This window comes from Oncorhynchus tshawytscha, linkage group LG03 (genome assembly GCF_018296145.1).
Source record: "Oncorhynchus tshawytscha isolate Ot180627B linkage group LG03, Otsh_v2.0, whole genome shotgun sequence".
Classification (NCBI taxonomy): Eukaryota; Metazoa; Chordata; class Actinopteri; order Salmoniformes; family Salmonidae; genus Oncorhynchus; species Oncorhynchus tshawytscha.
Genome location: NC_056431.1, coordinates 16,477,517 through 16,504,173, shown reverse-complemented (window position 1 = coordinate 16,504,173; position 26,657 = coordinate 16,477,517). Strand labels below are relative to the sequence as shown.

At 42.8% G+C, this 26,657-nt stretch overlaps 1 protein-coding gene and 1 pseudogene across 1 annotated transcript; one reads left to right on the top strand and one right to left on the bottom strand.

The window, feature by feature from the left end:
- Positions 1 to 965: 965 nt before the first annotated feature.
- Positions 966 to 15,555, bottom strand: LOC112228644 (tetratricopeptide repeat protein 24). The gene is made up of 13 exons (XM_024394135.2): positions 15,214 to 15,555; positions 14,543 to 14,797; positions 13,884 to 14,177; positions 9,491 to 9,692; positions 9,176 to 9,382; positions 7,581 to 7,709; positions 7,223 to 7,344; positions 6,996 to 7,088; positions 6,678 to 6,756; positions 6,365 to 6,548; positions 4,640 to 4,722; positions 4,316 to 4,364; positions 966 to 4,228 (listed from the first exon to the last, which is right to left on the bottom strand). Exons 2-13 carry the CDS (start codon positions 14,750 to 14,752, stop codon positions 4,117 to 4,119), a joined length of 1,764 nt encoding a protein of 587 aa, XP_024249903.1. The 5' UTR covers positions 14,753 to 14,797; positions 15,214 to 15,555; the 3' UTR covers positions 966 to 4,116.
- A 631-nt stretch (positions 15,556 to 16,186) lies between these two features.
- LOC112244662 lies at positions 16,187 to 26,443 on the top strand (annotated as a pseudogene).
- Positions 26,444 to 26,657: the final 214 nt, after the last annotated feature.

Sequence of the window (26,657 nt, the reverse complement as noted above, 5' to 3'; positions counted from 1 at the left end):
CTGTTCTTCGTGTTGTAAGCATTACATAGCAAAGTAGCTAGAAGATTGTGGATTTGCAGACAATTGTAGGGATGAAAAGATATCCATTATAATAACAGCACTGCACGAATGTATCATCTTATTTGCAGTCCGAATTTCTTTTGCCTTTTATAAACACATTTCTTGCAATTCTACGTCGTTTTACATGACTGGAGAAAAGATGAATAAATAAAAAAATACCGCAACAGAAGATGACAACAAATGAGTGCATGCTGCAGCACCAAAGACATTTAGATTTCTATAAAGGCTATTGTAAAAAAATAGGATAGTCTAAGTTTGGAACAGTGCTAAAGTTGTCGATCAACTGTAAAAATGTTGAGCAACAGAATCAGTTACAACGGAATTATCTGATCATCAATGACAAAAAGCCATTTGTTATTTAACACATAGGTTTAAGGTTGAATTTATTTGCACAAGAAGAAAATAAGTGATACAACAATACAGTTCAAAACAAATAAATAAAAAACAGTGTGCAAGTGTGGTTGGAAGCCCAAGGGCTTATAAAATAAAAACACAAAAACTATATTCAATACATAAGTACAAAAATAAAAAAGGCTTGTTAAAGCAGACTCCCTTTTTTCTCCCCATTTCATTTTTGTGGTATCCAAATTGGTAGTTACAGTCTTCGCTGCAACTCCCTACGTACTCAGGAGAGGCAAAGGTCGAGAGCCATGCGTTCTCCGAAACACGACCCAGCCAAGCTGCACTGCTTTTTGACACAATGCCCGCTTAACCCAGAAGCCAGCCGTACCAATGTGTCAGAGGAAACACCGTACACCTGGCGTGCATGCGTCCGGCCCGCCACAGGAGTCGCTAGAGCACAATGGGACAAGGTAATCTCGGCCTGCCAAACCCGGACAACGCTAGGCCAATTGTGCGTTGCCTCGTGGGTCTCCCAGTCACGGCCTGCTGTGACACAGCCTGAGATCGAAACCGGGTCTGTAGTGAAGCCTCAAGTATGGCGATGCAGTGTCTTAGACCACTGCACCACTCGAGAGGCCCCCGCAAATTGATTTTAACAAACAATTGGTCCCCCAAAAAATGCGTCCCTCCGTTGAATTTCAAAATCCGGATGCGGCCCTCGAGCCAAAAAGTTTGCCCACCCTTGGCCTATAGTATAGGCTACAGATCATTTTATTGAGACCACACTAGGAATGCTTGATATTGCACACCCAGTAGAAAATCAGGGATAAGGGGTATCATACTAATTCTAAAACACTGAACAATATGACATTTAATCGATTACAAATTACATGACCCTCACCTGGACTAAAAAAAAGAAAAGACTAAACCCTCCCCCTGACTGAAATTGAAAAAGCATGACCCTCCGCTGGGTAACAATGGTGTACATTTCCACCTCTCCCTAAATTGAAATACATTTGCAAAAGTTAGAGTTACTGCTGTCTGTTCAGTAAGAAATGGAATAATTCAGAATAGTCTACTACACCATGAATTGGGAGGTGCTGGAACAAAAAGTGAGCACGAGGGGGGGGGGGGTTGCTCTCAGTTACTCACTTTTTGTTCCAGCACCTCCCGATTTACAAGTTAATCACTGAACACAGGTAGTCTAGAATCTAGCTAACCACCATATACTAAATTATCCACACAAGCCACATATCCCGAGTTAGAAGATTGAATAATAAGGTATATTATGAAGTTATTATTTAATAGCATTGAAGATAAATCCTAAATCAGTAAAAAAACAAATAATCAAGCTAGCTAACTAGCAGATTTACATCAATCATCAACGATCAGCTGATCATCTTTTCCCAATGTCAATCATGTGTTTAGGAGGCACTGTAACTAGCTTGCTTTCAATTTGTGATGAGTTAGTGTGTTGTTGCAGAACTAAATAGGCCTATGCTAAAAGAAAATGAATTAAAAAATGCTACAGAGGCATTTAGTAGGCTATGTTCTGAATTTCGAGATGGTTAACAATTCTGAAAGTAAAAATAAAATAGATATATATTTTGTTTAAATTGAGTTGAGCAGGGGGTGCCCTTTTTCATGTTGAGTACCTGCCCTCTGAAAGGTCTGAAGTAAAAAAAAAAACATTTTGAATACGGTTTACTCGCTTTCAGATTGAAAATTATCCGGCTACATTTTATTAACCATTTAAATCGAACCAGTTTATTAACCAGTTAATCAAAGATCATTCGATATATTAGGTGATATTCGATAGAGACCGACTCCGAAGAGTCAGAAGTTACGACAGCACTTTGACAATAAAAGGCAGGATTTTATTGACCATTTGGGCAAAGTAAACTTGAGCCTACATCATGAGTGACGCATGTTGCCCTGCGCGTCATTGGCATCATTTCTACATTGCCACTGAAAAGCGGCAAAGGATGTGATTACATATAGTTAAAAAAAAGAATACAAATTGTAGACCTATTATCAAGCCATGTGATGGGTAACGCTTACAATTGATGGGTAACGCTTACACTTTAGTTTAAAACACTCTTTACCATAAACAAATGCATGGAATGTGTTTTCTTTACAATAGATTGACTCTTGCCATCCCCAATTTGACTTGTGAAAACTGTGAACATGACCTCTGCCATAGCTGAGGCATAATGAAAATGTTTCATTAACATGTTTAACAAGTCGATTGAAGCGGCCAAGTTTAATTTACCCTCCATTTGCATTTAATTAAAAGTTAGGCCTATTTTCTCAAAGTGTGCCCTTTAGGAAAACCAATTGAAAACAGATTGGGTGCTCGTTCTTTTTTGTGTTCTCTTGTAGCAATGATCAACGGCGATGGCTTTGTTAAGCCTTGGGGTGACTATTAATTTACAAAGGATCAGAGTTAAATACTTCAAAAACAGATTACATTTATTTCAAATTGTACAACCATGATTCAAGAGAAGAGCAGAGATTTAAGTTAGCATGATCAAAGAAAAAATATCCAATATGACAATCTTAGAATATTGACTACCAAGATACCTTGAAATAAGGCAACAGTAAACATGTCATCCCCCACGAATGACTAACGTATGTACAGTTGATTACTATAGCCCCCTTCCCCACCGGCCCAATAAGTGTAATTTTGTCAATGCCAGATCTCTATGGCATGACTAATCATTCACCCAAATTTCATCAAAATTGTGCCAGTGGTGTCTGAGACATCGTGTGGGTTAGCTCATATCCCTAAACATGTGTGCCAAATTTAATCACTAAGTCAAATAGATCAACAGATATACGCCCGTTATAGCGCCACCGCAAGGTCAATATGAATGTTCTTGCATATGTTGAGTCTTGACAGTGTTTGCAACATGTGTACCACATTCTGTTACAATATGAATATCCTTGACTGATTTATATGCAGTTATGTGCCAAACCACACCTACGTGAATGTTTATTGGTCAATAGCAGCCATGTTGTTGTAGCTACCAGTCAAATATTACATTGAGAGATCGTTTTCCATAAATGCCACATATCAAGTTTCGTGCAGACCGGTCATTCGGTAACAGAAGAGTAGTGTTAACTGTTTTTCACACAATTCAAAATGACGGAAAATTAATCATGGCGGAACTTATGGGTCCCGAGACAAACTTGTTCCTTGTGAAGACAGGGATCGATCTACTACATTTCATGACTTAATGTCAAACGGGGTGAGGGGCGTGACCTTTCAAAGTTTGCATTTTCAATCTCGTTACAGAGCCACCATCTGGCCAATCAGTGTAATTTTCTAAATGCCTTAACGTTATGGCAAGACACATCATTCACCCAAGTTTAGTCAAAATCGGGCCAGTGCTGTCTGAGATATTGCTTGTGACTAACACGTGAACCTACTAACGGACGGAAACAGATCCAAAGTGCCTTCCCCGATTTCATTGTGGGGGACAATGACCAGCATACACACAGGGATTGTTTGGAAGACAAATGCAATGACAAGGCAACACTTGTACGTGCAGGAGATGAGATAGACAATATTATAGAGTAGCACTTACTTACATGTGCATTAGTATTTTATATACCAATTTGCAAAGAGCAGATTTTACCCATAGAAATACACTCAAGAGTCATTCCTATGAATACTTTCAAATAACCAACCACATTAGCCTGGACTTGCATCTACATGACCGTGCAGATTTGGGACTTCCGTTTCTTTAACAGGGGTATGGTCTCTTCATTATCTGACGCAGCAGTGGGTGAAACTTCGGAGCTCTCGGACAATGGAGTCTCACTAAAACACATGATACGTGTTCAGTCAGTATCAATGATTACTCAAACCAAAGCCGATCACTGGAAATAACTCACAAAAATTATGTACCTGTTAGTCTGTGTTGTCATCGGTTTAATGCGCTCATATAAATTCTCGCCTACAGAGGGATTATAACAAACAGTAAAAATTGGTTGAACAAAGCTTTTGGTAACACAGCCATTACTTTCTTGTAACAACATGTGCAGAATGTGGATGAAAAAAACCCCGGTAGTGTTATTTTAACATGCTAGTGGTCCTCTGTCCAAATAAGGACTACTTAGCCCACACACTAGTTATAGCTAGTAGCTAGCTACTTCCCCAATGGGAGATTTGGAAAAAAGTTCATGTTGTGTACCCGTTTCTCAGGTTAAGATTGAGGGGAGTGGTTCTTACTCTGCTGGGCGAGTACAGGGTGGTTTGATGGGTCCTGGTTCTGGTAATGGGGGTCGGGATGCTCAAAATGATTATTCAGGTTCCTGGAGGTGAGAGGAAGAGGCACGCTCAAACATCACCTCAAAAATAACTTTTCAATAATCATTTAAATGACAAGCAGCAGTGTAACATTGGCCACACACACACAGCAATGCCAAGTTAAAGGCATCTTAGATATATGGTTTCTCTGGGACTGAGAGAATAACAAACATAGTGCAGCTATGCAGAAATGAATGTGTGTTTACAGGGGGATGGTAGTGAATCATCAGTGGAAGCCAAGGTCATCCCCATGTACATTAATTATGTATGGGGTTTTGTTTTCTCTGCTGGTGCTCTTATGATATATCTGTGGCTGGCTAATGACTCTCCATTTCCCCATGAATCTATTCTTCTCTGCAGAGCAGACACTCCCAGAGCTAATTTTCTTCAGTGTAATTTAAGAAAACCCAATCGGTGTTTATACCTTAATGACATTCTGCAAAAAAACAAAAAACGATTTAAGAGGCTGGAGTCTGGTGGCACGAAATGAAAACATGTTTGATTTTCCAGTGTGCTAATCACAACAAGTAAAATTACCCTGGGTTTATTTATGGGTTGTCTAGGTGGGTGTTATTGGGCTATGTACGTGTGTATAATGGTGCAGCTATGTACACTATTACAGGCTCAAAATGGCCAGAAACAAATAACTTTCTTTCTCCTGAAACTAATCTATTCTTGTTCTGAGAAATGAAGGCTATTCCATGTGAGAAATTGCCAAGAGACTGAAGATCTAGTACAACGCTGTGTACTACTCCCTTCACAGAACAGCGCAAACTGTCTCTAACCAGAATAGAAAGAGGAGTGGGAGTCCCTGGTGCACAACTGAGCAAGAGGACAAGTACATTAGAGTGTCTAGTTTGAGAAACAGACGCCTCACAAGTCCTCAACTGGCAGCTTCATTAAATAGTACCCACAAAACACCAGTCTCAACATTAACAATGAAGAGGCAACTCTGGAATGCTGGCCTTCTAGGCAGAGTTCCCCTGTCCAGTGGCTGTGTTCTTTTGCCCATCTTAATCTTTTCTTTTTATTGGACAGTCTGAGATCTTCAGTTTCTTGACAATTTCTCGCATGGAATTGCCTTCATTTCTCAGAACAAGAAGACTGACGAGTTTCAGAAGAAAGATATTTGTTTCTGGCCATTTTGAGCCTTTAATCGAACCCACAAATGCTGATGCTCCAGATACTCAACTAGTCTAAAGAAGGCCAGTTTGATTGCTTCTTTAATCAGAACAGTTTTCAACTGTGCTAACATAATTGCAAAATGGTTTTCTAATGATTAATTAGCCTTTTAAAATGATAAACTTGGATTAGCTAACACAACGTGCCATTGGAACACAGGAGTGATGGTTGCTGATAATGGGCCTCTGTACGCCTATGTAGATATTCCATTAAAAATCATCCGTTTCCAGCTACAATAGTCATTTACAACATTAACAATGTCTACACTGTATTTCTGATCAATTTGATGTTATTTTAATGGACAAAAAATTTGATTTTCTTTCAAAAACAAGGACATTTCTAAGTGACCCAAACTTTTGAACGGTAGTGTATGTGTGCTAATATGTACAGTAAGTTAGTGATAATGTGCACTGTGTGAGCCTATATGATGATGTTTACATTGTGTGTGTGTGTTAAATGCCCTGCCTGTTTGCCCCTGGCAGCACAGTCCGATAGCCCGGCTGCTCAGTGAGAGATCCTGTCACCGGTGACTGGGAGTCACCTGCTTCTCTCATGGTCACTGAGTGTGCCTGTTCTCCATCTGGCCCCGGGGCATCCTCCTCCTTCCCCGGCTCTCCGGTAGACACCTCTGCTGAGCCAGCTCCACTCACTATGGAACAACAGCCCAATCAGTACACAGGAAATAAAACTGTATAAACGCATGAGTACACTTACAAGTTGAAAGTGGCTTGAAATGGAACCATTTTTCACAGTCAACATTTAAACTGAAGGTCCTCACCTTGGGGCTCAGTCTTTGCCCTATGGCCATTCAGAACAGCTTTTCTATTTTGAGTGTGTAGACGAGGGCCGAGACATCTCTATGCAGAGTGTAGTAATGGTTTTCACGCAAGCAGGCACATCACACACGCACATACACACACACACACACACACACACTACATTATAGTTCCCACGAACAGACCAGAAAATGGTTGATATATTACCTGGTTATAGTGTTGATATATTAACTAGATACTGGCTGATAGATAAACAAATCAGTTTGTTTTCCTGCAACTGAGTATGATGGTCAGGAGTGTGGTGTCCAGACAGCACCTACCTGGGGTTTTCCAAGGGTGATCAGTGACAGCCTGTGTTGCAGGGCCTCGCTCAGCTTGTTGACCAGACGCTCCTGGACCGAGCTGGACGAGTCCTGGAAATGAAGACGGCGGTTAACCAACGTTATACGGTCTGATAAGGTCTGAGCAACCACATATAACTGAAAAAGTATATTCTATTCAGGATCGATTGTATGGGTTGGTGTATTTGTAGTAGTGACCTTTTTACCTTGCACTTTGACAGTAAACCCAGAGCTTGTTTGTAGTAGAGGGTGGCTCTCTCCAGGTCTCTCAACTTAAAACGAGCTTCCCCTAAACACTCACAAGTCTGCCATTGGCCCTTATAGTCATCTAGAAATTATATATATATATATATATGAGAGAGAGAGAAAAGGAGGAAGAAGAAAGATAAATAAAGAGACATTGAGAAAACAAGGGAGAAAAAGAGAGAGACTTTAAGTGTCAAAAGGGGTCAATGGACGTAAAGAGTCATTAATAGTCTGTTCAAACATTTAGAACACACTTCAACATGAAATATGTGCTTATTATTATTCTTATAAAGAATGAAGTTGGACTTGATTTTGTACCAGTGTCTTTGAAGGCCTGCAAGGCGTGGAGGTAGTTCTCTGCTGCCTCCTCATGCTCCCCCAGCTGACTGAGAGCAAAGGCCAAGTTACTGAAGCAGCGGCCCTGAGCACGACGACTGCCCAAAGACCCTGACAGACACACAGAATGAGGGGGAAAGAGAAGGGGGAGAAGTATCAGAGAGAGATCAGTTGTTCCCACTTAAAAAAATAATAAGTAGCTATAATGTCATGCTCACATCCCCAACAGCAAAAAAATAATATGCACATACGCACAAGACATAACAGTGTGAGTCACTCAGTGGTGCTGTGGTAAGCACTCTAAGTACCCATGGGATTGCCTCAGTGGAATCTCAGCCCACACACCCCTGCACACACACACACACACACTTTTCTCTGTTGCTAATGTGAGAGCTGCTCACAGAGACAGATTAGAGGCATGGAGAGAACTGGACACACAGACAGACCAAGGTACTGTAAAGGATTGATCAGGGTAATGTAAACTCACCCCATTCTGTACAAATGTGCGCAACCGCGATATTCAAACGAGGATGCAAAGAAAACTAATGGGACTGTAGCGACTGTGTTGACTTCAAAATCTGGGGTGTGAACTACGTTTCTATTCAAGCGTTGATCAACATGGTAATGGCTCTATTGTACTGGAGAAAAAAACAGACCCTCCATTACATCGTGACGTGTCATGCCGTAACATATACAGCACGCATAAAGCAACTGTTTCTGACTTACAATCTCTCTCCACCAGGTGTAGCACTTCTCTCATCGTTTAAAAACAAAAATGGACAGTGACGGGGGTAAGGGGGATACCTAGTCATTTTTTGCATCATCACTGCAAGCGATCATGACTTTCAAAAGCCGCTGTTTACTTCTGAAGATCACTTTAGCACCGCCCTAAAAACCCCATTCAAATTCGACACAAACCTTCAAATAGGTATATAATGACACATTATATAAACTATTTATAGTGTTTTATTTACATTTTAGCAGCGATGTGATAAGTTGGACAGATCGAGTGAAAAAAAGCCGTTTCCCCACACGACATCACTCCTTCTCACTATCACACATTAGTTTCACTTCCCCACCCGCCATTTTTAAAAAGACCTGACGGAGCTCATTGCCTTCTTGAATCATGCAGAAACGGGCAGCGTGGAGGTCCCGTCATGGATGTTGTTGGAAAGTGGAGAAATTGTGCTTTACAGTGGTATTGACATTATAGTTGATCTGGAAGTATTACATTTTTTGGGCGCTAAAATAAGGTCAATTGTACGGACCAAGGCGATGTACAAAAGTGAGTGAGTTTACATTATAATGAAATGTTTGAGGAATGGTCTGCCCCTCTGCCTAAACAATTACTCCTACACGCCTCAGGTAACATGTTCCTCACACACACATGAATCTCTGTGGCTCAGTTGGTAGAGTGCTTGCACCACTCATATGAAAAAATATGCACGCATAATACTATGGAGAAAAGCGCATGCTAAATGGCATATCATTATTACATGCAGTATATAACAGCACTGAACTGTGCAGAAAATACAGTATAACTAAACTCTCCAGCGTAATTGCCATAATAAGCTCACCATGCAGGTTGGCTGCCTGGCGGTGGTAGTCCAGGGCCTGCCGGTACTGGCTCAGTGTGTTGTGAACGGCTCCCAGGTTCTGTAGGACCACGGCCAGCCTGCTGGGCCTGGTGCTGGCCAGGGGCAGGGCCCGCTCATAGCACCCGGCTGCCTCCTGGAACAACTTCAGCTGGGAGAAAATCAGGCCTAGGTCATTGTACACCTTACCTGAAAGACAGAGGGATAAAGTCACAAAACTGTGACCAAATTGTTGACTGACAATGCTGTTACTCATTTGTTTTTTCCTCAATTCAGTTACTCTGACAGTTTATCTACCGAGCAACTCTGGGTCTTTGATGTTGTTGCTCAGCTCGAGGCAATCAGTGAGAACGGTGATGATATCATCTGTGGTGAAGTCATCTGACTGGAGCATGTGACTCCCTGCCTCTTTGTAGGCCATGGTGGCTGAGTCCAGCTTGCCTGCCATCCTGTAGCTCTCTCCAGCCCTCTGGAAGCTTTGAGCTGCCTGGGTCCAGTCCTGCAAACACACATCTTGAATCAGAACCAGCTCTGTGTAGGACAGTCAGTGAGCTGTCAGTATATAGACCTGGCTGCTACACATCTCAAATAAGTCAGTCAGACATTGCAGAAGCTCTTAAAAATTAGGGATGTGCATCTTTCCCTTTCAAGATGATTCGATACATATCTAGATACATGGCCTACAATACAATACAGGAACGATACGTTTTAGTTTGAAACGATCTGTGTGATTCGGTTTGATTAGAGGTAACGAATCGATGCGATTCAGTTCGATGCAATGCACTAATATTTGTTGCATAAACACATTCCTTTTCCATTCCAAATTAAAATATGCTGCTGATGGAGCTTATGAGCTGGGCTTCTCTGAGCTGACTTCTGTGTGTGTGTGTGTGTGTGTGTAAATTATGTACTGTATATGTCTATGTTGCACCTGAGCTGAGCCATAAGGGAAACTGGGTATCTACCCCGCTTTGATCTGAAATCACCCACTAGTAAATGTGTCATTTTTGCAGAATAAAAGTGTTAGCTAGTAATGTATAAATATTTATTTTTAAAATTTGCTATGACATAGCCAATGAATATAAAGCACAACTTTGGATTTCACCCGTGTCTCAGAATCAAATGGTTTAGACCTTTTGGAAGTTGGACCTCGGGTGAGCTCCTCTTCTTCTCCCGCTTCCACCATGCAATAAAGGTAGCAAAAGTGATTGCTGTCCTCATTATGAAATTATCTACTTTACCATGTACAGTGGGGCAAAAAAGTATTTAGTCAGCCACCAATTGTGCAAGTTCTCCCACTTAAAAATATGAGAGAGGCCTGTAATGTTCATCATAGGTACACTTCAACTATGACAGACAAAATGAGAAAAAAAATCCAGAAAATCACATTGTAGGATTTTTAATGAATTTATTTGCAAATTATGGTGGAAAATAAGTATTTGGTCACCTACAAACAAGCAAGATTTCTGGCTCTCACAGACCTGTAACAACTTCTTTAAGAGGCTCCTCTGTCCTCCACTCATTACCTGTATTAATGGCACCTGTTTGAACTTGTTATCAGTATAAAAAGACACCTGTCCACAACCTCAAACAGTCACACTCCAAACTCCACTATGGCCAAGACCAAAGAGCTGTCAAAGGACACCAGAAACAAAATTGTAGACCTGCACCAGGCTGGGAAGACTGAATCTGCAATAGGTAAGCAGCTTGGTTTGAAGAAATCAACAGCAATTATTAGGAAATGGAAGACATACAAGACCACTGATAATCTCCCTCGATCTGGGGCTCCACGCAAGATCTCACCCTGTGGGGTCAAAATGATCACAAGAACGGTGAGCAAAAATCCCAGAACCACACGGGGGGACCTAGTGAATGACCTGCAGAGAGCTGGGACCAAAGTAACAAAGCCTACCATCAGTAACACACTACGCCGCCAGGGACTCAAATCCTGCAGTGCCAGACGTGTCCCCCTGCTTAAGCCAGTACATGTCCAGGCCCGTCTGAAGTTTGCTAGAGAGCATTTGTATGATCCAGAAGAAGATTAGGAGAATGTCATGTGGTCAGATGAAACCAAAATATAACTTTTTGGTAAAAACTCAACTCATCGTGTTTGGAGGACAAAGAATGCTGAGTTGCATCCAAAGAACACCATACCTACTGTGAAGCATGGGGGTGGAAACATCATGCTTTGGGGCTGTTTTTCTGCAAAGGGACCAGGACGACTGATCCGTGTAAAGGAAAGAATGAATGGGGCCATGTATCGTGAGATTGAGTGAAAACCTTTCATCAGCAAGGGCATTGAAGATGAAACGTGGCTGGGTCTTTCAGCATGACAATGATCCCAAACACACCGCCCGGGCAACGAAGGAGGCTTTGTAAGAAGCATTTCAAGGACCTGGAGTGGCCTAGCCAGTCTCCAGATCTCAACCCCATAGAAAATCTTTGGAGGGAGTTGAAAGTCCGTGTTGCCCAGCAACAGTCCCAAAACATCACTGCTCTAGAGGAGATCTGCATGGAGGAATGGGCCAAAATACCAGCAACAGTGTGAAAACCTTGTGAAGACTTACAGAAAACGTTTGACCTCTGTCATTGCCAACAAAGGGTATATAACAAAGTATTGAGATAAACTTTTGTTATTGACCAAATACTTATTTTCCACCATAATTTGCAAATAAATTCATTAAAAATCCTACAATGTGATTTTCTGGATTTTTTTCTCCTCATTTTGTCTGTCATAGTTGAAGTGTACCTATGATGAAAATTACAGGCCTCTCATCTTTTTAAGTGGGAGAACTTGCACAATTGGTGGCTGACTAAATACTTTTTTGCCCCACTGTATATCTAAAAATGACCGCATACTCATTGTTTCAAGCAAAACTACAAACAAATATTGCTGATGGTGTACCTGAACAATCAAAATAAAATCCAATGTAAGCCCTGATCAGCATGTAAAGCCAGATGAGAGCTGTGTGTCCCGCAGTAGCTTAGGCTACTTTATTCTGGTAAAACACCATTTTCAACAGCCCATTTGATAACAATAACCTAACAAATTACATTGGTTGTCACACAACTGAAAGCCTAATATTGCACAAGACATTTTCAAACATCTGAATGCTGAAGGTGAAGCGCAGATGTGCCAGATCAGGAATAGTCATGCCTCACGTTAGTCAGCGAGCGAAGCTGCTCGCAGTTTGACTACCGATTTTGTTTAGGGTTGTTCAGCATGCAAAATGACATGTCGATCAATGACTGTCAACACAATTGCATGCTTAGTTTGACACTGAAGTAGAGGATGCAATTGTCACAAAAGGTGAGAGGCATTTTCGGAAGGTAGAAAGAAATTAATGTGAGCAAACAACAAAAAATTGTGAACAGGTGATTTTGCAACATTTGAATAGATTTTTGGACAGATGCATGCTACATTTGGATCGGTTTGGGGTCCCGCTGACCGATGCACTCAGATCTTAAACATTTGAACCAGGGACTGATGCATACAGGTGAATCTTTACATCCCTATTATAAATGCTAATAATGATACTAATTTATTAACACCCACACACTGCCTATGGCAGTTCTCTAAATAATTTCATCGTGGCTTGACTCTGACACACCGACTGAGGGTGTCCCAATGAGAAACGGACCATAATGACAGCGACTGGCCCTTCATCAGTGGCAGCTGGTGATCAGCAAAGATGAGGGAGGTGGGCAGGTTCACTAAAGATCTGAAAAGGTTCATGGCATAATTTTTCTTGGTGTTACAATTGTATTGATTAAACTAATTGCAAAGCATGATTTCTGAGCACCTAATACATTAGAAGGAATATGGCTCATATGAATCAATCAACTGACAATCATTTAAAGGAGAAGTTGTATATTTATAACCAAATATAGGTATCGCTCAAGTTGCACAAAAGGAAATATAATGTTGCGGATAAAGTTTGGAATGACACAATTTCATATGTAAAACATCTAAAGCCCTATATCACTATACTGAGAGCTTTGTCGTTTCTAAAATTACATATTGTTGTTGTTTTTGGAACCTTTGTTCATGTTTTTTCAGGGCCCCTATACTATACAACGAGGATGAGGAAATTATTTGCTGTTTGTTTCTAAAAAAAATTTTTTTTTTTAAATCACAAAAAGATGTCTGGACCCTTCTATAAGAAACTATTTCCATAAAAAGCAACTATTTCCATTTGGTTGTAAAAAAATAAAACTTATTTAACAATCATTCAACTATCGCAATTTACTCAAGCATTTTTTGAGTACTTGAGCATTTCTTTTAGAAGAGAGGCTTGTTTTCTTCCTACTGTGGTATAGTCCTTACGTAACATTCAATTTTCAGTCTCGAGTATTCTAGGCCTCATGCATAAGCATCTTATTTTCTTTGCAGAAGATATGGGTGGTCTTCTAAATTCTGACTCAGCACAATCTTAATGTGCATGAAAGCAAATCTCCTGGTGGTAATCCCTCATTATAAAAAAGCACAGTTTGGTCTTTTCTCTGAATATATTGGATTGGTGTTAAATCTCTTTAGGAGAGTATCCCACCTACATTTTGGAATGGCTTAAGGTGAGGAATATAAGTACAGTTTACTGCTGTTTTACAATTCCCCTCTAACGAGATTTTTGGTAGGGTAATCTGATCCTTGAGCTGAACCATAAACAACATACACCTGGAGCTGACTGACCTTTAGGAGCAGGTGACAGTGGGACATTTTCATACAGGAGTCCCCCTCACTGGCCCCGTCCCCCTGGGAGCGGTACAGCTGGGCTGCCTGGAGGTAGTAACCAGCCGCCTGGCCATGGTTCCCCAGGATCTCATGGGCTACGGCCAGATTGAACTGGAGGTCTGCTACCCGCTCCCCCTTCTCTCCTGGCTGGGCCCGCTTCAGGAAGTCCAGCCCCTTCAGGGCTTTACCCGCCTCCACGTAGGCAGCTCCCAGGTTAAAGGCACATGCCTGCTGGACCCTGGTCTCCTTTAACTGTGGATGATAGAGTATGGTAAGACAGGCAACTTAAACATTATAAAAGCTAACATAAGTACCAGTAAACATTATGCAGCATATTTGACTTTCTTCCATACAGTATGTCTAAATATTGTGGTTGTCAGATGTATGTCGTTGTGAAAACCAATTACCATTTGAGGGACAATAAAGATTGTGTAAACACTGTAATCCATTTGGACTTGGAACCAGACAAGATTTTGTTGCCTGGACATTTTCCAAACAATAAAATCATGTGCTCAGTTCTCCCTCTCACAGTTTTAGCAAGCCCTATATTATATGGGTGAGGTGCAGGACAAAATGTCTCAAAATGGACAACATGGAAGTAGCCTAAGTAATGTCACCTCTATGGAAGCTTTGAAGGCCTTTTTGAAACAGCAGAGGGCTTCTTCACAGTCCCCTTGCTTTAGGGCAATGTGGCCAGAGGCTGTGAGTTCCTCTATGTCCACCTGGACCTTCAGGACATCAGCCTCGTTGTCTTTGCTCTTTACACATTTGTCACCCTTTTTCTTCTTCTTCCTGCCCTCATGTGATGGGTAGCTATCAGATGCCATATTGATTTCGCCAGGGGGTCGCTACAGGATAGCATTATGAGGAGACTGATGGAAAGAAGAGAGCAAAATAATGATGAAGTTCAGATTATAGTCACACTCACTCAGGTCATGACACTGACAGTACTGCCCTCCTTTGGTGACAATGAGTACTAGCTATGTGGCAAACCACATGAGGACTCACTCAGTGCCTGTCCTCTTCAAATAAATGTTTAATTAAGTCTATTACGTGATCACTGAACATGCATTTCTTTTAGGCATATATAGCCAGAATTTTCGCATTCAAATAAAAAAAATTGAGAAGTAGCATGGACCGATGTCTATCTGGTTTGCTAGCTAACTTGGCTACTTTCCTCTCATCTGGTGTGCACCGAAGTTGAAACCACATGACTAGTTAACGCATTAGCTTCTCGAGTCTTGGTAACATGGCTAACGTAGCTAGTTTAGTTAGCTATTTCACTCACATTTTCAAGATGAACAGCCATCCAAAACAGAGCAGTCGCAATTAGTTAGTTAGCTTGACAAATACATTGGTAAATTATCCGTACAGCCGTAACCCCTAGTTAGTCTATATCACAAGTTTTAGCTGCCTTTTCTTGTTAACTTGCTAGCTAGCTAATGTTAGGGAGTTACTGGTTTGTGGAGCCAGGGAAAGCTATGAAGTAGCAGGTCTGTTGCTATGGCAATGTTAAATAGGAAGTGAGGCGTAGTTGGCCATATAAATGATTTTAGGCACAATTAACAAGGAGACTGAAGCAGCAACTTAAATATCGTACTGCTAGTTATGACTATTTACAAATGTATGATATTTATATATTTTTTTATATTTGTTTTTGTTGTTGTTGTATTTATTAATTTTTATTTTATGTATTTATTTAATATATATATTTATATTTAAAAATTAAAGAAAGGAAACATCTCCCAGAAAGTTATTTATGGGCGGCAGGTAGCCTAGTGGTTAGAGCGTTGGGCTCGTAACTGAAATGTTGCTAGGCCGTCATTGTAAATGAGTGATTGGCCGGCTCTTGTATGTCAACGTTGGGAGCCGGCTCGCATATCAGAAGAGCCGAATCTATTTTAAAAAATTAAGATATGAATAATCAAAACATTTAAATGAATAGAATTAACTAATTCAAAGAATAATAATATACGCCTAAATGCTCAAGCGCGCACACACATTCGTTCTGACTGTCTGCTCAGACTAACAGCCTCACCTGTTGTTCCTGTCAATCAGACACGCAATATCAACCAAAGACGCGTAAGGGAGGGCCCACACTTTGCAGCTAAGGAGAGCAGCTGTGAAAACAACAGCTGGAAAATGAGGCAGAAGCACAGCATTTGGAAGCTTTTTAATAATGTAGACAATGTTAGATTGAGCACAGTGTAGAATTTGCCAAAACAGAACCTCATATAAAGCCAGTTGAGAGTGGCCAGAGAATGGCAAGTAGATGGAAAAGTGGTCTATCTAACATAACCAAAGCCATGAAAATGTTAAATGGAACCCATCATCCATGTCTTGCCCACACAATCAACCTGATAGTAAGAGATGCTCTGAAGGTGATGAAGCCCACTGTGAACAAAGTGAAAGCAGCTGTGGAATACTTCCACAGGAGCACAGTAGGTGCTGAAAAACTAAAGTAGACACAACGCCAGATGGGGATGCCTGAGCTGAGGCCTAAACAAGACTGCACTACAAGGTGGAATTCAACATTTTATATGTTGAAGTGGTTTCTTGAGTCAAAGGATGCCATCATCTCTACCCTGGCCATTGTCAATGCACCTGTTGATGCTCTGACCCAAGAAGAATGGGAGGTGGAGGAGGTGTGCAGTCCTGGAACCCTTTGAGCAGGTCACTGTGGAGATCAGTGGAGAGGGGTAAGCAGTTATTACTTCATCATTATTTAATCCACTATTATATATGTATATGAGGAGTAGATGATAATGTAGTATCAGTAGACAAAACATGAACCTGAACTAATAAGTTACTGTTCTCTCTTTTCAGCTATGTGACAGCCTCAAAAATAATACTCCTGTGTAAGGTTCTGCAGGGTCTGCAGCAAATCACAGCCAGCCGCCAGAGAGAAGCAAATGTTACCACAGGACATGTGACAGAGTTGATGGACATCCTATGTTCATCAATGGACAGAAAGTTCCACAGAATCCCAAGTTCTCTCATTCCTGTGTTTTTGGGGTAATATTTATTCTCCAGAGGAGGAGATAAACAACATGAAATGGGAGCTGGACTAATATGGCATCCAGATGCCAGCCTTTAGCAAGATTGGGGGAATCTTAGCCAATGAGATAACAGTGGATGAGGCTGCTAGTAAGTAGAGGCACAGATGTTTTGCTTTGATGTTTTCAGATGTAGAAAATACACCTTATTTCAAGTTAAAATATGAATTCACACTGGCCCAAAATGTGTTTGTTTTCTCTCTACTATTACTCTCTACTTAAACTGATATGGATGGGATTCCAAAATTGAAACGCCAAGAGACGCATCGGATACTATTGAAGTTCCTCGGTCATCGACTGTCATCTAAGAGTCAATGTTTTCACTGTCCTTGAATAGTTTATCAAAATGTTGCCTCCAGCTCCCTTCTCTCTCCCTCCAGTCCATGCTGCAGTTATAGCGATCAACGAGGCGGTGGAGAGGGGGGACCTGGAGGTCAATGCCCAGGCCCTGCGGAACCCCAGCGCCATGCTCACCAACCTGCAGGAGCACTTGATGCCAGTCTACCAGGAGATGCTGCACCAGGCACGGGCACAGAAGGCGGCTCTCGCCTACACCAAGGTGACTAACAGACTGAATTAATATGATAATTTAAAAATGCATTTATAGCCGTATCCCTGGTACAGAGTTTCTGTTGGTGTCAGGATAGTAATCATGTGTACTGAATTTCTAGTGTAACTGTTCAGAGGAGAAGGATATCTATGAGGAACACCTGACCCAAAGTGAGATTCAAGAGAACATCGACAAAATAAATGGTGAGTTGACTTACCCATCAAACAGATAAATAAGAAGATGAATAAAAATCGTAACTAAACCAAATATTTTGTCACTGTGTTTGCAGTGCGTGCGGCCATAGAGCAGGTGGACGAGGCCCTGGATTGTGGGGACTCTGGCCATCCTGGCAGCCCTCCAGGTCCCCTGTCTGGCCCTGAGGGGCCTCCAGAGATACCATGGTACCTGGAGCAACTGGCCACTGACCATGAACAGAAGGCCCTGGTGAGAAACTGCACATTAACACCACACACAGAGACACTGTGACCCCCTGACCTTTAGTCTCTGACATGTGGCAGGACCTGGGCTGTGTGGACCCTCTGGAGCGAGATGAGCTGCAGAAGGAGGTGTGTGTGGCTAACGAGGAGGCCCAGAGCAACCAGACAAGTCAGTACACACTCAACTAAATACTGTATCGTAGTCTGTTCTTATCACAAGGGGCATGCACTATATCAATTCCAGTGACTCTTGAGTTGCTGCATGTGTGCTTAAATATATTAATGCCCTGTCCTTTGCAGTCCCAACGTTCCATTGTAGATCCATCCAAACAAAATATGTGTGTTTATTCAGTGCAGAAAGCTGTAAGGTCTATCAACGATGACCTGCGTCTTGGGGAGCCCAGGCAGACTGTTCGTGCCCTCATGGACCCTGAGGACATCTCACTCAACTCCTTTTCTCTGCAACTTTGTCTTGTCTGTAAACAAGACTGTGTTCCATTAACATTTTGGTTAAAAAAATGAATAGTAATATAAACAATATAGGGGGAAATGACCAGGTTACCGAAATTGAATAATTTTGTTGTATGTAAACTAACTGTAGTGAATATGGTCCTCTGTGCCTGCAGGGGGACCTGCAGCAGGAGGAGCTGTATGTAGCAGTGGAGATACTCTCGGCGGTGGCTCTCATCAACCAGGCGGTGGAGGCCAAAGATGTGGGAGCCTTCTGTGCCACGCTGGTCAGCCCTGCAGCCGGTCTGGCCGATATAGACGACAGCTTGGTCCAGAGGTGGGTTTCCAGTACCACTCTCCTGACAATTGTCAGTTGTCTCTGTAGCCTGGGTGCAGATCTGTATACTTTAACTAACTCCTTTGCCATTTGCCTCAGGTACTTTGAGGAACTGGGTGATCAGAGGAGGAAGGCTGGGAGAGCTCTGCTGACGTGGAACAATCTCCAGAGAGGACCGAACTCTGTAAACGCAGCAGCACAGGAAGAGCATGACCGTACATTGGAGAACTGAACACCAACTCCCAGAAACACTGGGTTTAGGTCCATTGACAGAAATATTTTGTTGGGTGCTATTTGATTCTAAAACCAGAGGAACACCTTGTATTTGACTGGATCTGCTTCCTGTTTGTCCACAGAGATCCTCGCCATCGGGCTGATTAACCAGGCCCTGTGTCGAGGCGACCTTCAGAAGGCTCTAGCTGCACTGCTGCTCCCTTCTAGTGGCCTTGAGGAGCTGACGACACTCAATGCCCGCCGCTACCATGATGTACTGACCAGAGGCCGGAGGCAGAAGGCTGAGGTATGTCATCCAGGAAGACATAATAGTTTAAAACAGGGAATCTAAACAAGATTTTGTGGTTCATTGTTCAATGCTGTGCCCTATCCTATCATAGGTGAACCGTAATCCAGGAGCAGAGTTGTGGTTGGCTGACATTCAGGAAGGAGTGAGAAGAGCCAATCATGACACTCAAAGAGCCCCAAAGAGTGAGTTGGCGTAATACCTTCACATCGGGTTTTTAAAGCCATGGTGAAATTCTATGCTGATGGGTTTCCTCACAACAGTTGTAATTCATATTATCACAAAATGTATACCGTTATCTTAACTGTGTGTGTGTTTCCCTGGCCAGTGTCCCTGGGCTTGGTGGCCGTGAACCAGGCAGTGGAGGAGGGCAAGACGTCCCAGACGCTGCGAGTCCTGCATCTGCCAGAGGTGGCGCTGTGGAGCGTGGTGGAAGAATGTGCTGGAGTGTACAAGGCTGAAATCACCACCCTACTCTTGAGCCAAATCTGTGGGAGGTCAGTACCCACCACTTGTGTACATGCTGGTTGTGATCTATGCACTTTAGTAGCATATTAGCTGCTCATAATTGGTCAGGATTAACCGTAGACTCAGCGACGCAGTAAATGTCATATCAGGTCAATTTCAGCAACAACTAAGAGCGTTGTTTTGGTCCCACCACATTGTAGCAGACTGAGTGTACCCTTGCTCATCCGCAGATACTATGTTGCATCGCGCTCATCTCAGTATCTGCGGTGCTGCTCTTGGCAGCGTCATAACACTGAATCTACCTTCAATCTTCTAGGTAATGACAAGCCCTAATCTCTATGTACTGGGACTCAGGGGACAACTGGAGCCCATGACTGAAGACTAAGGACAGCCCCTACTACTTCCACCTGACAGGCCCCCTCATATGTGGCCTGTGCTGAGTTTTATGCAATGGCTTGCTTAATTTAAGTGTATGTTCTCCAGACTCAGCCTCTGTACCTGGCCCAGCTGATCTTCCTGAAGCCCCAGAATAAAACGACTCTCTTCATGGAGACTGTCATCTTCACCCTGTTCAACTACGGCTCCGACTGCAGGGAGGCCTACCTGCTGCTGCAGCTCTTCACCCCCGTGCTGCGCCATGAGATCAAGTCAGTGTACACACACTATTCACACACTATACAGGTGGTGACTGGGAACCCCACAGTCATTAAGATGTTGGTGAGTTTCTACCGCCATGCCCGCAGTCAGACCGCATTGAAGGAGATCCTAGGGCTGGCCATTAGAGAGGTGCTGCAGGACTGCATCCTCAGCATCCGCACGGACCCCTGCGAGATCGACAAGAGCTGGGTCAACCAGACCGAGACCCAGACCAGCCACAAGAGGTCAGCACTGAGCCAGGAGCAAATGTAGTGTCGTGGTGGTTCTCCTATAGAGAGCCTAGACAGTTTTAGCTTGGCCACTGGAGTTCAGCATAAAGCAAGAAATACATATACTCTGCAGACTGATTTACTTACTTTAGTTGAATGCACTGATTTTGATTTGCTCATGACAAGTATTTAAAGATATGTACGCTCACACTCTCAGATTGGCTTCAAGAGGTCCAATGAGAAACATAAATGCATACACACACAGCAACATACTATGTCTCCTCTCCCCAGCTCCCTGCCCTATGAAGTGAGTGCAGAGCAGCCTGGACATCTCTATCGTCAACCTCAAACACATTACAGACCGCCTGCACAACGCAATCACCAGCAACCTGCATAAATTACCGTAAGAGGCCCTTCATATGCACTCTGCAGAGCTTCCTTTTCATTCTCAGTGCAATTCATTTGAATCACCAGAAACTTAATCAAACAGCTGTTGGGCGCTCACGTCTTCCTCTCACCAGATTTGGCTACTTATTGTTTTAGTTTGATTTGTTTCTGTGATGGGAGTTCAACACTCAGGCGTTCTCCTTCCTCCCACAGATATGGGAGGCGCTACACAGCCACGGTCCTGAGAGATTCTCTACATGAGAAGTTTCCTCAGGCCAGCGAGGATGAGCTTTACAAGGTACACTACTGACCAGACTCGATGAATAAATTCAAAAAGGTCCTCGTGTCAATGACAGACAAACGATAGATATGGAGTCAAAAGACCGAGCCCAGTATTTGATTAGTTTAAAACAATAAACAATTGGGACACAATGAATATCTTCACATACACTACATGACCAAAAGTATGTGGACACCTGCTCGTCAAACATCTCATTACAAAATCATGGGCATTAATATGGAGTTGGTCCCCTTTGCTACTATAACAGCCTCCACTCTTCTGGGAAGGCTTTCTACTAGATGTTGGAACATTGCTGCTGGGACTTGCTTCCATTTCAGCCACGAGCATTAGTGAGGTCGTGCACTGATGTTGGGCGATTGGGCTTGGCTCGCAGTCGCCGTTCCAATTCATCCTAAAGGCGTTCGATGGGGTTGAGGTCAGGGCTCTGTGCAGGACAGTCAAGTTCTTCCACACCGATCTCGACAAACCTTTTCTGCATGGACCTTGCTTTGTGCACGGGGGCATACATTGTCACTCTGAAACATGAAAGAGCCTTCTCCGAACTGTTACCACAAAGTTGGAAGCACAGAATCGTCTAGAATGTCATTGTACACTGTAGCGTTAAGAATTTAAATTCACTGGAACTAAGGGTCTTAGCCCGAAACATGAAAACCCGCCCCAGACCATTATTCCTCCTCCACCGAACTTTACAGTTGGCGCTATGCATTTGGGCAGGATTGTTCTGTGAGCTTGTGTGGCATACCACTTCCCGACTTTGTTGCTCCTAGACGCTTAAACTTCACAATAACAGCATTTACAGTTGACTGGGGTAGCTCTAGCAGGGGAGAAATCTGACTAAGTGACTTGCTGGAAAGGTGGCATCTTATGACGGTGCCACTTTGAAAGTCTGAGCTCTTCAGTAAGGCCATTCTACTGCCAATATTTGTTTATGGAGATTGAATGGCTGTGTGCTCGATTTTATACATTGGTACTGTACTTTTGTGTATATGTAGTGTATTTACCAAAAAAAGTAATACATCCACCACCGCAAAAACAAGAGAGGGAGCCCGGCAGATAATTGCAGACAGAGTAAATGCGCAAGTGAAGAGTGCTTTTCATGACAACACGAGCAGCAATGTATTTGGTTTTAGTTGTAACCCCATGGGAGTCATAGATCATCTGACCAAAAAGTAAGGAAAATCATTGAATTTAATGACTGTTTATGAAAATTATTTGGTTTGTTGGAACTGTTGGCTACAATATTAAATAGCTGCCTGTTTATGCTGTGAAAATATTTTCTATTAATTTAGTCTCCTTCATTTGGTCCAGAGGGTCTTTTGAATTGGGGATATGTGTCCATCTATAGCACCAATGACGTTTTGAAAATCTGCAGGATGAATTAGGCGATGTATTATTTTTATCATATTGCCTAGGTTTATTCATTTGAGATTAGCATCGCTGGCAGTCAACTGACCTCAGTTTACTCTACCTGCAGTTCTGTAGAAGTCCTCCATGATTATATGGAAAACTTGATAGCCAGCAAATGCAACAAAGACATAAAATACCTCTTCAATGCGAGGCACTTATTATGGCTCTACACACAGTTGCCTTGCCAAATAGTTCAGCTTTGCCCATATTGTACAGGAAACTTCCAATGGCAAAACATCGCAAAGCAATACAGTTTGTATAGCAGTCAAAGCGAAACCATGCTGGCTTAGATTTGCTATATATGGGTTAAGTAAATTGACCAGATATGAGTGATTGTATTTTTGAGCGTTATTGTTCTTCTGCATGATCTAAAGGATGTATTCAAGGTCCAATAATTTGTTCTCTTTTGTAAAGCACTGCCAACAACGCAGGCTCCAATGTCAAGTGGATTTTCTCAAATGATGAACAATCTTATTGGCGGAGAAGTCCCGTATTTATTCACTAGAACAGGCTAAGGTCAAGTAAACCTAGTAGGTAGCCGTTTTACTTCAGAGAATTCGGTGTTGTGGTTTCTGATCAGACTGTCTTTCAAGTTTTTTTTTTTCTGGAGCTGAAAATTCAGAGTTTGCACGTTCTAGTTTGACAGATCTCGCTAAGTCACTAATCTTGCTTTCTGGAATACTCGTGTTATTGTCAGATTGTGTGGAACCTGGTGTTATGATGGTTGTGTTGTGGTCAGATTGTGGGGATCCTGGTGTATTACCGCTACATGAACCCAGCTGCTGTGGCTCCGGATGGTTTTGATGTGGTAGAGTTCTCGTCTGGCTCCTCACTGCTCCCTGAGCAGCGCCACATCCTGGGTTCCATCGCACGCATCCTGCAGCATCCTGCCGCACACAAACACTTCCATGGTGACAGCCCTCACCTGCGCGCCCTCAACGACTACATTACCCTGACGCACTCCAAGTTCCGGTGAATCGTCCCGTCATTTTAGCGCATCATCCACCCCCTTTTTAGAGGAGAGCTTTATTACTATAATTAGGCAATACATGCTAAATGGTTCTTAAGCAGATCTTCCGCACTAAGTTCCTGCATGCTGCGTGTGTGCATGCTGCGTGTGTGCATGCTGCGTGTGTGCATGCTGCGTGTGTGCATGCTGCGTGTGTGCATGCTGCGTGTGTGCATGCTGCGTGTGTGCATGCTGCGTGTGTGCATGCTGCGTGTGTGCATGCTGCGTGTGTGCATGCTGCGTCTGATGGAGCACCAGGACTCCCTGTGTCCCGACCAGTCTGAGCCGTTGCTGACTGCTGACCTGGGGAAGGTGCCCACTATCCAAGCTCTGGTTGGTGAGGGGGCTGTGAGCGCTGCGGAGCCCCAGACAGAGCAGACCCTGGCCCAGTACAGTAAGATGGAGGTGTCCCTCAACCTCACCAGCAAGTTTGATGTGTTCAGGGGCTCTGACGACCACCCTGACGCCAGGGGGATTCTCCTCAGGTAGGGGCTTAAACTTTTTAACATTTCAGTGAGGTATGACTATCACACCATGAAAATGGCATGTCTAACGTGAAGTGTGTTTTGTTTCTGTGTGGTTGTGTTTTGCTGTACCAAACAGTTGATCGTCGACTTGATCCGAGACCAGCCTGGAAAGCTTCTTCCTCTCAGGATCAGGTATATTCCACAGCTCTTCACTGGGCTCCCACACGCCCTCTTCCTCACACTCTCATCTCTCCGTAGGGAGTTGGTAGTAGTTAACCGGTGGTGTATTCCTCTCCCCTCAGGAGGTGCAGCACGGGTGGATGATGCACTGCCGTGCCCAAGGGATGCCCGCACCCCTGAGAAGATGAAGAGGAACCAGTTGATCGTTTCCGACGGCAACCTGTCTCTGGAGGAGAAGAAGCAGAAGATCCAGCGTAGCCTGAGGAGGCTGGAGAGCCTGGAGGTCCTGACCCCACCTGACTCTGAGACACAGATACTACAGCTCATAGCCAAGGTAGATGGAGACATACACTACACAGCACACACACAATGGCATTTTAATTGTAAAGTTATCACACCAAATCAACTAATGATAACCCCCCCCCCAGACAGACCATGGGCAGCCTGCACTGCAAGACCTCCTTCCACAGCTAACAGGTGGACTTCTACAGCAAGTACATCACCACCTGCCTGGGTAACCTCACTGCCAAACACAGGCAGACACAAACACATGTGGGAGTGTGACCACACTGGAAGATGGCTTTACACTGCTACTGTGCTGAGCTCTCTCTCTCTATCACTCTCTCTCTGTCTTTCTTCAGATCGAGGAGTGAGTATGCAGGAACGTGCACACACACCACCCTACCAAATTACCATGGATGGTTACCTAGGGCATCAAGAAATTAAATGTATTTGATTATTATATCTCCTCAGGTTTAAGAATGTCATCTTTGACATTGTGCCCGGTGATGAGGGCGGCACGTTCCAGGTAAAGGCTCGCTTTTCGTTATTACTGCATTGTCGGAACTAGAAGCACAAGCATTTCGCTACACTCGCATTAACATCTGCTAACCATGTGTATGTGACAAATAAAATTTGATTTGATTTGATTTATGGGTGTGGACATGGAGAAGTTCCCCCTCAAATACCAGGTGAGTCTGGGGAGTAGTATAATGAAACTAGAACAGACATTTCAATACAAACCTATGGTCTGTGATTGATGCAAATCCCAGTCTCTCACTGAAATCAGTGCTCTATATTGTATGTGCTGCAATGGTAAATTATTTAGTGATCCTATTTTGAAAGATCTTGGATTTCAGAACTGTATTCAAACGTGTATGTGTGTGTAGGACCTGCTGCAGCTCCAGTACGAGGGAGTGGCGGTGATGAAGATGTTCGACAAGGCCAAAGTCAAGGTCAACCTGCTAATCTTCCTTCTCAACAAGAAGTTCTTCAAGAAGTGAGGGGGTTAGAATAGTGCCAGATCTCCCACCCCAACACGGGGAGCAGCCTACACAATCCTCTAGTATTTTGTGCACTACTTAAAATGAGCACAGGACCGCCGCTAAGCTACATTTGCCACCCGCTCCACATACATATGCTCTTAGGGGATTTTATGTTGTGCAACTTAATGATTCAAATGCCACTTTCAATGCCATAGGAACTGGTACTGTAACATGTACCTTGAGACTTCCTGTGATTATGGTTTATTGTCTCTCTGATGTGTAGGTTACTGACAGGTCTGGCCACATTGTAAGGAATTTGTGTATTTGACTGTAAAGACAGATGATATTGCAATGAGGGTGATTCCATTAGCTAGGCTTATGTCAGCTGAGATGTGGTTGAGCCTTGTGGTCCAACCTTTGACCTCTAACCTAAGAGGCTTGACCTTTTTGTTAGTCTGGGCTTAACTTTTGTTCAAACCTATGTACATATTTTCTGTCATTTAATTGTTTATCTTCATATTTTCATCTGTCATTCTGCTACCCTTATGTCAGTCTTGATTGGTTTAATCTTTTTCTTTTCAACACTAACATGTTCAGGCCAGTCACAATTTCCACAATCGGTTGCTAAATATGAATGTGGACCAACATGACAATACAACTGTTGTTATTTCTTTACGTATCAGTGCTGTAGCTGTAAAGGAAATTGGTTGATTAATCTAACCAGACAACAGACCAACTGCCTGATAAATTGTCCTAATGAAACTGTTAATACTCCTGTTTTTTACTTTTATATTTAAATAAAAATGTAGTTTCTGTCAGTTTTGGTTTTACATACTTGATTTTATCTATTTTATTAACCTGTTATTCTTAATGAGAGCTTTATTTCTACTAATGAGAGCTTTTTCTACTAATGAGAGCTTTATTCTATCTTAATGGCCATGAGACATTTTTATGCAAACCATCTCAGCAGATGCTTGCTTGCTCTGTGAGCTCCACAAACTGGTAAATAACAAAGCCCACCATAGATATTCA

What these genes read in the sequence shown, in the direction of transcription:
- LOC112228644 (XM_024394135.2), bottom strand. Translation starts at nt 14,752, where the DNA reads ATGGCATCTGATAGCTACCCATCACATGAGGGCAGGAAGAAGAAGAAA. An exon ending in GCAGGCCTTCAAAGACACTG is followed by an intron (nt 7,345 to 7,580) that starts GTACAAAATCAA and finishes TATAATTTCTAG; the next exon opens with ATGACTATAAGGGCCAATGG. An exon ending in GTTTACTGTCAAAGTGCAAG is followed by an intron (nt 7,089 to 7,222) that starts GTAAAAAGGTCA and finishes CTTCATTTCCAG; the next exon opens with GACTCGTCCAGCTCGGTCCA.